The 14048-nt window shown below is 35.1% G+C and overlaps 1 protein-coding gene across 3 annotated transcripts in view; it reads right to left on the minus strand.

Moving 5' to 3' along the window:
- Nucleotides 1-14048, minus strand: part of IDE (insulin degrading enzyme) — a 53053-nt gene that overhangs the window by 16273 nt on the left and 22732 nt on the right. For 2 of the 3 annotated variants that reach the window (XM_063163482.1, XM_063163480.1), the window contains exons 12-17: nt 11053-11155; nt 9940-10062; nt 9220-9302; nt 5022-5166; nt 2268-2378; nt 881-1001 (exon numbers count right to left, since the gene is read on the minus strand). In XM_063163482.1, coding sequence (XP_063019552.1) covers nt 881-1001; nt 2268-2378; nt 5022-5166; nt 9220-9302; nt 9940-10062; nt 11053-11155 — 686 coding nt within the window. Of the gene's footprint in view, nt 1-880; nt 1002-2267; nt 2379-4351; nt 4497-5021; nt 5167-9219; nt 9303-9939; nt 10063-11052; nt 11156-14048 lie in introns of all 3 variants that reach the window. The other variant, XM_063163481.1, reaches the window with a different exon arrangement.

Raw genomic sequence — 14048 nt, forward strand, 5'->3', positions numbered from 1 at the left:
CGGATATGTGCTCTGAATCAAATCCCACAAATACTAAAGTCAGGTATTCTTCTTGAAAAGAATGTTGGTGTATTCCAAGAAGATATTACAAGACATTTTGCAAACTGTCCCAGGAACAGCCTTTTAATACAACACAGTAAAATACAGGTAGGGAAAAGTTCTTCAGTTCTACAAACACAGAGTTACCCCAGAATGGTGTGGGTTGAAAGGGACCTGAAAGATCATCTAGTTCTGACACCCCTGCCATGGGCAGGGACACCATGCACTAGGCTCATTGCTCAGAACCCCATTCCATCTGGACTTGAAAAATCACTTAAATCTCATAATTAAAAATTTCTTCTTCCTTCAAATATACTGGGGCACCTACTTTGTGTTAAGAGCCACAATGTTTTATTATTTATATATAGTTTTATTATTGTTGCCATCATCTACAGAAACTGCATTTTTTTTTCTTTATTAGCTACAGGTCTTTATTATCTACAGAAACATAAGCTAGGATTCCCCAACCATGGAAAAAACATAATAGTTTGCACACTGGGAAGTACAACGCAGATACACTCCAGTGTGCCTGTAAGATGTCAACTAGAGAAAAATTATTTCACCAATGTTGATTAAGTACTGGATTCACCATATCCAGGTTCATGTACCCCCAAAGTTAGTAAAATTTTGCCTGAACTTGTATCTGCAAGTTTTGCCATTTGAGACCTTTTCCATGAACTACTCTTACTCTCTTGAAACTGGAGGGCAAGAGCAGCACAGCCAGCATCAGCTCAGGCCTGGCACTGCAGGGGTTTCCCTTCAAAAGTGAGCAGAGTTCAAAACAGGTACCCTCAGTAGTTAGGTAACATAAGGAAAAACCAATAAAGTGGCAGAACATTACCATCTAGAGCTTCTTTTAATTCATCTTTGGTCCAAGCAACTTCAGTCATCAGGAGTCGGAGATAATACATTGCATGCTGGTGAGGTTGTTCAGCCCTGAAGTTGTTAAGTGATCTCATGTACTAAAGCAAAAAAAATCAGGTGCAAGTTAGAAATACAGAAATAGACTTCTAAACATTAACACTGTACTCTCAACATCAAAAATATACAGTTCAGGTATAGAGAACATTCCCTTGCTTGTTAGAACTCTAAAAAATTGTGTTATATCACCTTAGTAATAATGCAGTCTTCTGAGCCTTTGGATTAGGCAGAAACCATTAAGATGGTTGAAAAGTGTATGAAATCAAACTTGTCCATAAAATTAATGCCTAGAAATTAAATTATTGCAGTAAACAGGAGTTTAGATCAAATTTCCTGGGTAGTTGTTCTACCCAGGAAATTCACCTTCTATGATGACTGACCAGGGGTGGGGGAATACTGCTAATAGAAAATGTATTTTTCTCCCTGTCACCTACTTTGGGTGACTTGTTTAGACAAAATCTGGAGCATCTGGAAAATTCTCTGCGTGTTTTGCATGGATAAAGGACGTATGAGAGAAGAACCAGGGAGTTTCTGCAAAAAAACTCCTTTCTAGTCCAGCTGTGCTTTTACAAAATACGCAAAACCTTTTTCCTCTACCAGAGAAACTGGAAAGTGCAAACTAATAGTTTTGGCACGCTGTAAGCATTTCCTATGTAGGAAAAAAGTAACTCATTTCAGGGCATGAGTGACCATGCCTCAGGTTGCTGAGGATGTATCCTTCTGTCTGCTCCAAACAGAAGCCCAAAGTTGGGATCTCCCTCATCTGTCTGGCAGAGACATGGCAAGTCTCCCCAGCTGGTGTAACTGCTAGAAATCAGCACATACTAAACCAGGTGGTTACCTTTGCACCAAAGGATCAAGGCCCAGGAGCCAAGACAAATCCAGGAAAAAGAAACGTTGCTAACTTTTTCAACACTTCCTTTCCCCTTTCATCTATTTCCCACTTCTTTTATGCCTAATTCCTACTGCAGCCTTTCCAAATTGCAAAAAGGATTTAAAGCTAAGACTTTCCCCTCCATCCCCCTACTTTGATTTCTACTCCTACCAAAGCAAGCTGTGCTTCCTTGATACATCATAAGAAAGACTGACTAAAAAAAGATTCCAGGACCAGTTATTTTTAACCAAAGAATGTTACATACACAACTCTGAGAAACTCACAGCCACAAAAAAGGAAAAAACCATCTGAAGTCCCACTAATGCAGCATTTCACCCTCTATTTCCACAGACTGTCAGCCCTCAGATCTCCTACCAGGTCAATGCATTCAGTTGTCAATTACTCCAAAATGGGAATTTCTCATGCAGCTTACCGCTTCCTTGATAATTTCAAATCTCTTTTCATCGATCTCAAAAGTAGCCATCTTCTCAATGATCTTCTTGAGCAAGATGTGTTGCTTGTCGTTATAACCTTTCACAGAGAGCTATGGAAAAAGTGCATAAGTTGCTTTAAATGTGGAAAATAAAAGAATAAACCCATTACCAAGTCTTGTACAACGCCATGAGCAATGTGCTTTTCAATACTTACGCTAAATTCACCATTACAGAACATTTAATCATTCTTCAGTTAAATCCTTTTACCCATCAAAAGATAACTCATTGACAAATAGATTGTTGCATATTTGCACAGGAGTTCTAAATGCACAGAATTCATGGAATTTCATGTTGGTGTAAGTAAACTGTACTCAGAATACAGATATTTAATGATTATAGTCTTGGAGTACTGAAATGGTTTTAATCCAGGTTTCCTCACTTTAGTAGTGAGGTCTGAATTCACAACTTTCTAAAATTTACTTGTCCGATTTACTTTAATCCTTGATTCATATCTATGTTCTTGATCAAAGAATATTTAAGGGGAAGTAAGCAATACTACACAAAAGGGGAGCTATAAACAGCAGCACACCTTATAACCAGGATGCTGCTGAGCTAAAACATCAAGGTAGTCATCCTAGAATTGTGATGACACATTGATCTGATCATATATATTTTTGAAAGCATAAATGAAATAGACTTACTCATTTAAAAAATAACATAAAACTTAAAAATGACTGTATGATTTCATCAAGCTATAGAAAATTTCTCTGGCAAAAAGGCATTAAAAGGTCTTTTTTTGCAGGGAAAAGCTTCAAAATTTGGTATCTCAAACCAGGAATTTGATTTGATTTGTGCAGTTTAATTAGAAGTAAAACTAAACTTTAGAACATAAACCAACATATAGAATCCTTGCTTTTCAGTAGGAAGAATATATTGTTCTGTAGTTGCTGAAACATAGCTAACAATGGATCTGAAGACAAAGTTATCATAAATAAATTTATGACAAAGGTTGGTATGTTAAATTAGCATAGGAACCCAAAGAGTTCAACAATCACCATGGGTGACTTCTGAGAGTAGCATCTGCCGTTGCTCAAAGCATCAATATACTCATTAATAAGTTACACTTATTAATTATAAAACTTCTTACAATATGGAAAATAATATTAAGTTCTCAAATAATTAAGTTAATAAGTTAAGTTCTCAAATAATATTTAAAATAACTGCAACTTAAAATTAATAAAATTACGACCTTTTTTTTTTTTTAAGGAATTAACCCTGATCATACAAACATCAGCAAGCTTTGAAACTGAGGTTAACCTCATGTTTGCAGTAAGTCAGGTGAATGCAAGCAGGAAATTATATTTGTGTTTGATTTTAAAAAATGCAGCACTCTCTCATGTAGAAAATGTAAAGACAATACAGAGTACATTCTTCTGCTAAAATGCTTTGGAAAGTAACACTTCTACAGGAAATTTCAAAACAGATTCTGGCACATAAGGGTGGTTAACAAAAGCTTTTAACCAAACTTCAAGAGAGACTACTAAAATCTCCTATCATAAATCTCATAAGAGAAGCTGAATAAGAAGTAAGAATTTACCATAATACCAGTATTTATCAAGTATTGTCAATGCTTTATAGCAGATTTTAAAATGTGATAAAAACAAAGGCATAAATATCCAGCATTGCATTCTAATGAACACATGCACAATCCATCTCCACAGCTCACTACAGTAGAATTAGATAATTATAACAAAATCTGCAAAGCTGAGGATTCATTCAACAGAAAAGTTAATATTTTTATACAGAAACCAGCAATACTGCTTTCCAGATTATCATGCAACAAGTAAAAATGTGAACCAGAATGCAACAATTGCACTACACACGTTCACAAGACACTGCAATCTTAAACAGGTCACTCAGTACTGATTAAAATACAGTCTTGCATTGCCTTCAATTCATGAGATATATGCAAGGAAAAAAAATCATTAACCATCTCATTTAGAAATGCAGAAGTCCAATGTTTTCTCCAAGCTCAACAACTCCCAAGCTGTTTCATTTCCTCCTGCGATCTTTTCTTACTTACAAGTATTGCATTCATTCCTGATGCAATGCCATAGACCAAACCTGAGAGGCGTGCTGCATATGTATACTCTTTTAAATCATCCTTCAATAACCTGATAAACAGGTATGTCATGTTGCAATGGAGAGGATCAGCATAAATGTAGCGACTAACAAAAAGAAAAACAAAAGAAATGCTTTGATACCTCAGGCAGTGACAAGGTAATGGATGAAGAAACATGACTGAAGAGTATGTATATGCAGCCTCATGATCAGTAGTTCTTGAACAGGAAAGCAGAAGTATACTATTTATTTAATAGCATGAAAAGGGGGTCTTTTACCCCATCAGTCAGAAAGTTTTTAGTAGATATCTGACCAACAAATAAGTAAGCTTGGTTTAGGGTTGTGGGTTTTTTTTTAATGGAGGAAGAAATCTTAGAAACTAATTAATTTCACAAATGATATAGAAATAAAGAAGAAAATTTGCTTAATGTGAACTAAAAGACTGTTGAAGATTTTTAATGAAATTCAACTTAAAATTCAAATCAAAGAAAGGATGGCTAATAACCAAGATCAAAAAGACTAACAGCCTTTATTTTTTTTATTTAGAAGTCCTTCCATCAAATCAATATAAAAATGTTGATGAGTGGAAGTAGTTTTAAGGCTCTAAGCTTTTCCTTGACTTGAGTACTTACATACATCCCATAGATGGTATTTTGGAGATCATAGTTCAAGCCAGCTAGTTCTGCTGCATATGCATACTCGTTGAGGGAGTCTTTGAGTAGTTCAAGGTACAAATAGGCCATGTTACAATGCAAGGGATCCACGTAAGCAAATGGGCTGGAAGAAAATGTTGAAAGTAAAATATGCAGTTTAAAATTACTTCTCTGTTTCTTTTGGCCTTTTAAGTTTGATCTGAAGGAAACAGTATTTTCTGGGGTTTTATGTTGATGGATCCCATTCTGAAGGACTCCTATTTTGAAGCCAAATATGAACACATCTGAAAAGTGTTACTTAGCTTGCATATGGTTTGATGACTAAATTCACTCAAGATCCCAGAGATATTCTATTTATGCTCATAAATCAAGACAGGTTTTATTTACTTAGCTGCACAGTCAGAATTCACCAGGAGTAAAAGAAACTAAATACACCAACGTAGCTTAACAGACCAAAATAAAAGTCCATGTACCGAACATTAATTAATTAATTAATACTCATACACTATCAGTTTCTATTACAAAAATTAGGAGATCAACAATTTTTGGTATGACAATATGCAGTACATGCCAAGGTCAGCTTAAGAGATAAGTCTGTGTATCCATTTTCTTACTGTTGTAATTTTTTGTGTTATTTTTTCAATGGCAACAACTCTCCAAAACCTACTGTTGCATTAGGAGCACATGATCATACACAACACTCTTGTAAATTTCTCAAAAAGAGAAATGCAACTCAAAGACTCAAGTAATGCTTCAACCATGCTAATTGTTAAATACCTGTCTGTTTTAAAGACTTGAGAAGACAAGTTATTTGCACTACATGTATTGGTAAAATCTCTGAAGTGCATGTAAATTCATTCTCAATGTCACAGATATGATCACCAGTATCTGAAGCACTGGCTGTCAGGATATGTCTTACAATTCAAACCTGACTTTTTCCTGAAGCAGTCAGATATTCAGGCTATTACATATGTTTACATCTATACAGAAGGGTATGTCACTGTGTGTATCAACATCAATGTAGTAAAACAAGATCTCAACACACCAACTGATTACTAAAACACATGGCAAAGATATTTTTAAGAAGGTTCCTCATAGCTTTTAACTTCTCCTTCCTTTTAGGTTAAGGAAGCACAGGAAGATATTTTAACAAACTAAATTAATAATTTCAAATATATGTATTTGAGAAGCAGAGCCTCTGTTATAGTCTGAAATCTTAGCCCAGATTAAACAAACAGGTCAGTAAAAAAGACAAAAGAACTTGTCTTTGCATTTCTCCCTACAATGAGAATTTCCCAAAACGGAGCAATTTTAATATGCCAAATGATATAAATCCAATTACTATTGAATTTTTTAATTAAGACCAAATTCAAAGTGAGATGTAGGTCAATCCTATAAACCTTCCTCCAGACTCATTAAATTCTTTCCCATTTTTCCCAGACTTAATCAGTTTGAGTGATTACTATGTCTGTATCACTTTTAAATTCTGTACTCTCACTTAGCTGGCAAAGGCCAACTGGGAATTTTGAACAAAATCAAAACTACTAGATCATTAATCCTCAAGTGAAAAATAATAGAAAACAATTATTACAACACTGCTCTGGGAGTTGCTTCCTATTATTTGACAGTTTTGTAAACAAATGCTTATTTCTAGTTTACCTTTTTTTCACTAGACTCAAAGAAGTAGAACAACTCGATCACTAATGATTGAGTTGTTGAAAAAAAACCCATAAAGTCCAGTCCTTTCCCCTTTCAAACAGCAGTAAGTGACACAGCTGGAATCAACACTGAAGTGCTGAGTCTCAAAGCATTACCACATTACATGGTTGTTTTACTTCCTTTTTAAAAAGGATACTTTTTGAGCTTTTAAGTTGCAATCCATACAAATGCAAAAGGTTGTCATCCTCTTTTAGGCTGGGCAGTATGCCAGATGTTTTTACTGCAATGTTTCTTTACCACAAGGATGCCTGGGTTTTTTCAGTTTTGGAACAAGGTGATTTCAAGAGGTTCATACACATACTGTTCCTGTGAAATTTGTATATTTAAGGAAGAAACCAACCTCATCAACTTCCTCTTAATTTATCTACACAGCAATTGCTACTACAACATCAGGACCAGGATTCTTTCTATGCTTCATGTTGAGCAGGGCTGCAGGCAGAAGAAATCCTGCTAGATTTTGTTATCATACTGAAGCAGTCTATAGTGTGAACAAACTCTTGTAATCCACTACAAGGCAGCACAGGCTTCATATTTTGATCTAGAATTAAGGCTTAGACTTTTTATGAAAAACTATGTCATAAAAGTGGCTTTTCACCAGTTCACTTGGTCCCATGAGACATGAGTGATTCCATCAAGTCTCATAAATAAACACTCTGCATTTCACCATTTCCTTCAATGACCATCACCATGACCAAATAGAGACAGATTCTCCAAGAACCTTTTTTAAGTATCCAAACTAGACAAACCTGCTCTCAACATCTTTTAGAGGAGATGTACCCAGTATTGTCAAAATCTCCTCGCTCATGCACAATTACCATCTCATTTTTAAGGAAAAGGAAAAAACCCTTGCTCCCAATCCTAAGGAAAAAAGCCAGCTCTCACCTGGAACTGCTCCTAGGAGGAAAGAGGTAAATCATTCCATTACAATGGTCAGCAAAGCTCAAGTACTTTTGGCTTTTTATAAGGGCACACTGAGATGAAAGCACACATCTAACTGGGAAATACCATCTCCACAGGTCTAGATAAGACATCCCCGCTTGCTGCAGGAGGGCTGGACTGGACCTTTAAAGGTCACTTCCAACACAAACAATTCTAAGATACTGTGTGTATTGCATACACTTATACCTTTGTGTGCTCTCCATAAACCCAATTATTATCTTTTATTCATTCACAGATTATTGATATTATAGTTCACTATGGTTCACCTGAATTGATTTAAAAAAACAACACAACTGTAAACTCAGTGTCCATCAGTAAAATCCTATTTTGGATTTTGGCCAAACATAGCACAAAGGAAAGCCACCAAGAATGAAAAAGAAGGCAAAGCACTGCAATTGCTGTTCTCTGAACAAGAGATGGGGAGCTCCCATTTTGATCCTCCATTTCCTGACACATTGAAGTTCTAACACACATTGAAACAGTTCTAACATCTGGCCTGTGGTTTCAAAAAGCAAAAAAGAGAAAATGCCCAAGCAAACTATTTTCCCCAACTAGTATCAAAACCAGTACCAAGACATGACACACACTGAAAAAACCTCTGTATAATATCCTGCAAGGAAAATTTCAAGAGTTCTCTCAAACCAAGAATTCAACAGTGCATCTATGGGAGCCCCCACAACAGCTCTTCCATCAATATCACCAAGTAACTTAATTAGGCAAAAGGAGAGTCCCTGAATTTTTTCTGGCTTTCAGTAGTTCACAAAAACAGAATCAGCTGCACTTTAAAAACAGCACTTTAAAAACTTTTTTTAATTCAAAAGTTACAAATTTATTACTTGAAAGGAACATAAAGAAGCTCCAATGTCATGCTCACTCAAAAAAGACTATCTTCCTATGATGAAAGTCATGCAAGACCAGAATTAACACTACATCATTTTATCATATATCTTGAGATCAGCATCAAACACTTATTGATAAGATAGACAATGCTCTTCAAAAAAAAAAAGAAGTACAATCAGTTATGGGTGTCAGTTAAGTAAAATCCCAAAATTTTAAGTACTTTTTTAAACTGATTTGCAGTATGCAAATGAAAAGAGAATTTGAGCCTAAAACTATTATCAGAATAGCACTTCATAAAGAAAATACATGTTAAAATAGCTGTGATTTAGTAATTAATTTAAAAATACACAATTATTTTTAAAGAGGGATATTGCAATATGTAGTGGGTTCTACTGGCAGGTATATTTTAGGTATAGCAAATAAAATATAAAAGAAAATGTGGTTTAAAAGTATTTTTAGGTAAACTTTTCCTTTCAATATGGAAGGAGCACATAAAATTTCTTGCTACTCAACTACTGCATTTCTTAGATATGCCTTCCTGCATCTAAGCCTTATTTCATATTCAAAGTAAGGACAAAGACTCTGAAGTGCAAGAAAGCATTTGCTGCAGAAATGCAGATTCCCAATAAATAAGAAACTTTTGGAGATAACTTTATGTGATATACTTAACATTGCATACCTGAAAAATTCAAAGTTGAGACAAGCTTTTGGCAAAAAAAATTTGTCATCTTGCTTGAACCACAGTTTGCTCATAGCAGTGTCCTGTGTCAAGAAAAGAGGTTTGGTTAAGTCATCTTTTAACTGCAATATATGCCACAGCTTTAAAAAAAGTTTCTTCACCACTTCAAATCACCACTTAGAATTATCTCCTTAAATTCCCATTGCTTGAATTACTATATTCAGTATATATAGTGAATATAGATATATTCAATATATTGAATATATACTCACTATATTTTGAGACCACTAAATGACACTTCTCTCATTTTTCCATGCAATCACAGGCATTTTCTGTACAGAGTTACACAACAATAGCCTTCCCTACACCCTCAGCTTACTCAACAGTGGTCAAAAATATGTAAGAGTGGCAGTCACCCTTCTGCTGAATAAACAGCTCTACTGCTATTTTTATCAACTGTTGACACACTTTCAAAAGGGTAGAGAGAGTTCAAGCTGTATCTAGATTCACTTTCCTAGGAACACAAATTGTCACAGTCCAAAGTTCAGCAAAAAATGAACTTTCTTTGTTACTGTCTTTGTAGCAAAATATTCAAGTTTTCTACTTTTTTGTTTTCTATACTTTGAAATATGAGGTGAGCTATATTTTATAAAACAGAGGAATTAAATTCTAACTTCCCAGAAGGTCAAGCAGTAAACAGGACAAATACAGATAGTTTACCTTGACAAGGGCAGGGTACTGTGTTGCATCTTTTTCCAATGGCAAAATCTCAAAGTTTGTAGGAATAAACTCATTCTTCATTGGAAGCTTGAATTTCCCATTCAGGTCAGCATTTTGCCATTTCTAGATCAATAGAAGAAACAATGAAGCTACGCCAATTTCTGCTTAATTAAAGCATATATGGGTTTATTTATTTTACACTAAAACAAAAGATTTAAAAATGTATTCCAGTACGTTCTGTGTAAATATTATTAAGATAATAGGGAAAGAGAGAAATAGCTGGGAAAAAAAAAGTTGGAGTAGGCAAACAGCAGGATGAATTGCTCTTAGAAGGAGGATTACAGAAAAATAATTTTGAAAAGTTCATAGTAGAGAGGAGGGTAGGTTTATATCTTATATTTTCTGCTACTGTGAACCATAAATGAAGACATTAAACTGAACACTTAACTAAGAATTCTAATGAAGAACATAGGCAAGGTCAACCTCAAGGAAGTGCTCCTATGCAATGTCTGTTCAGAGCACACTTAGAAGGTTCAATTCAGCCCTAAGGCAAATTTTACAGCCATCTCTTCTTGGAAAATCAGAACAATAAAAAGTTTTGACATGGATTTGCCCTCCTCTTTTTTTTTTTTTTTTTGAGTTTTGATTTTTACAGTCTCATTTAACTGGCAAAACATACTTTCTATGCTGCAAAAATCAACTTCAGAAATAGTTACAAAGAACAGTTTTTAAAAATTCCTTTTTTAAGTACTGATCAGTTCATTAACAGATAACAGAGAGTTTTAAGTTTTGAGATATTAATGCTTACATTTTTATTCAACCACTGCATATTAGGGATCTTCTTCTTCTTTCAGGAAAAAACTGTAACATTCCCTGCACTTACCATGGTTTATAACCATTAAAATATATCCCTCCTATGCAATAAATATTTGATATCTAAAGACTGATATAACATTTTTACTTCCTTTAACATTAAACAGACTCATTGTATGATTTTCATGCTATGGAAAGCAGTGGATTTAAGCTCCCCCTTCAACTATATGGAAAATTGGACAAAGAATTTACCACTGACTTTCATTTGCAGATATTAGAATGTTACAAATTTTAACATGCCTTAATAACTTCATCAGAAATTGCTTCTTGCTTGTACTGTGTTCCATACCACTCTTCTGTTCGATCTGTTTTTCCTTCAAAAGACTTGGAAACTATTGCAACTCTGAAAACAAAGAGACATTTGGGCATGAATGGGTCTGAGAAAACACTGAGACATTTTTCCAAGCACGCTTCATCACCAGAACACCTTTATTTCTGCAAACAGTCCAGAGACAATTACAGGGCAGGAGAGCAAGTATAAGTATACTGAACTACATGCTAAGGTTAACCATGAAATCAGGTTACCACAGTCATTTAATGCCACTGTTTTTCTGAAGTGTTACAACCTGGGGTTACACAACAGAAGTGCAGCATGCAATTTCTATTTTTAATACTTTTGTTTTTGCAGAAAACAAAGCAGTTCTTGCAGTCTTCTAGAAAACTGATGAAGCAATTACATTTTCTATACACCTGTATGAACATCCAAATATGTGAAAATACTGATTATAGAAATTTTATTCCATTCCTAGTGTCACAGGAATTGTAGATAACCTCACATTTGAAAGGGACTCATAAGGATGATCTCACATTCAACTCCCCGCTTCTTGCAGGACTATCTAAACCATGTGACTAAGAACTCCAATCATCAAGGTGCTGCCTGAACTAAAGAATACACTAAAAAAGAAGAAATCCAGAATAAAGAAAATTACAAACTTATCAGTATTTTGTTAGTAGCCTGCATGATAGGTATCAAGAAAATTCCTTTAATTCTACTGAACAATGTACACAACAGACACAAAAAACTATTCAATGGAAGAGTAAATAGATGTTTCTAAGAAATCTGAAATGGTCAAAAGAGGAAGCACAACTACCTGCTCTCCTGGACTAAATACCTGCCTGCCCTTGGGAAGCAGCACATTGATTCCTTGCTTTGCTCTTTTTTTTTATTTTTTGCTTTTGCTTTCCCTATTGAACTGTCTGTATCTGAACCCAGGAGTTTTCCAGCTTTTACCCTTGAGATTCTCTCCCTGATCCCACTGGTAGGTGGGTGAGCAAGTGGCTGTGTGAGGCTTGGCTGCTGGCCGGGGTTAAACCACAACAGAGGCACAAAGTTGCTAAGGGACTACAAAAACTATAAAGTCTCTTAGAATTTCAGAGCAACCTACCTACCAGATCTTTTTGCACAGTAAATAATAATAAGAAAAAGTCAGAGTTCAAAGTGAAAAAATTATCCTAATAAAATTCCAATATTTATGTGGCTAGAGCAGCAAGACAGATGTTGAGTGCTAGAATATACTCTTAGAATATGTCTGTTATTCAACCTTTCCTCCTCCTACCCTTCTCCAACATACTTACAACTCAAGTAGTAATGACAATCCAAGCACCCAAACATTTCCTACAGGACCATAGTAAAATTCAAGAGCTAAAAATAATTGTCTATTCACTGCATAGAAAACAATATTGTGGAAATCAACATTGTAATTCTCCAAGCAGTTCTGCTTCAACAGAACAGTGATTTATCACAAATGACTACTGGAATGATTATGACATTTTGAGTTGTCAGAAACATACCCACAACAATAGAAACAAATCAAAGGCATTTTGTCTGCCCAAGAATTACAACTTAAGACCAACAGGAAAGAAGACCAGGACACAAAAAGAGAGGAAGAGAAGCACAGCAGGTAGAAATGCTATGCCATGCAGGTATTTCTATATATAATATATTTCTATTTCTATATATAATCCATCTCTAAAGTCACCAATTATGTAACATTACTTTTGCTTTTCATGTCTCTGTTGTGCTGTACAGCACTATGAACATCCAGCACTATGAACATCCATATGTTTTAGGACAGTGTGGAAATGCAGTGGGAAATCAAAACAGGCAATCAGGTAATCTTCAATAGGACCTGTTTAAGAATATTTAGGCTTGAGCCATTCATAAATGCTATTTACTTCTCTATATACATTCCTGGACATGCAATCTGCTGTAATACCCAATTTCAGAAGCAACCACAGTGATGCATATTTACTAAATACTATCCTGTTTTTCACCCTCCTGAAATCTAAATTGAAGCTACAGGTGACAAATCCACAGGACAGTGTTACTTGGGAAGAGGATGTGTGCTTTAAAATGAATGTACTTCCACAAAAGATTATCAACTATTATACTCTAGATTTATGTACTGAAACTCAAGGTTCTAAAGGTGGAAAAGTAATAGACTTAGAATACTTAGTCAGTATTTGTGACATTTGTAACAAATGTGTAAAAGCACATCTATACTTATAAAGGACTGATTTTTTTTACCTAATTTAAACTTTGTCTTCCAAATTGTGATGCTATCAAACAATGGAAGAAATTATTTTTCTCTCATTCAAATACATAACAAAACATAACTGAGCCAAAAATAACAAAAGCCTACATTTGTCCATAATCCAACCATCAGTAAAACTGATGTGAGGTAACACAAGCTCCTCAAAGGCCCTCACATATAAATCCCCTCAGAAACCAGAGTAAGGGGAAACTACACACAGAGCTGCTGCTGGGCTGCAGCACTCTGATCACTGCAGAAGCACAAGTTATTTCTCAGTGTTCAGTAAAACTAAGTTGCTACCAAGGATTTGTGGGGGGAAATAAGTGAAGAAATTGTCATTTTCAAAATGGATGCTCAGATCCAATGCAATTAAAAACAAACAGATATTTCTAGCATGTTTACCTTCAGGGTGAGCATCACCAAGTGCACTGAGATAACTTTGCTGAGAGTCTGTGAAATTCCAGTAGTAAGAAATTTCTTTATCAACACTTTTGGCTTTCATTTTATTTTTCTTCCCTCTAGGACAGTACTAGTGCAGCACTTCTGCTATCAATAGAGGAAAAAAAACCCACTTACTATCCAGGGGAAAATGTTCTTTAGCTGCTTAATCTGGTGAGTCACTATCCTCTCAAATTTTAATAAGAGCATTTATTCTGCAGATGTTGAAGGGAAAAAATGCCTTGGAAATGATAGGAAAATTAC

Source organism: Melospiza melodia, chromosome 9, assembly GCF_035770615.1.
Source record: "Melospiza melodia melodia isolate bMelMel2 chromosome 9, bMelMel2.pri, whole genome shotgun sequence".
NCBI classification, from domain to species: domain Eukaryota; kingdom Metazoa; phylum Chordata; class Aves; order Passeriformes; family Passerellidae; genus Melospiza; species Melospiza melodia.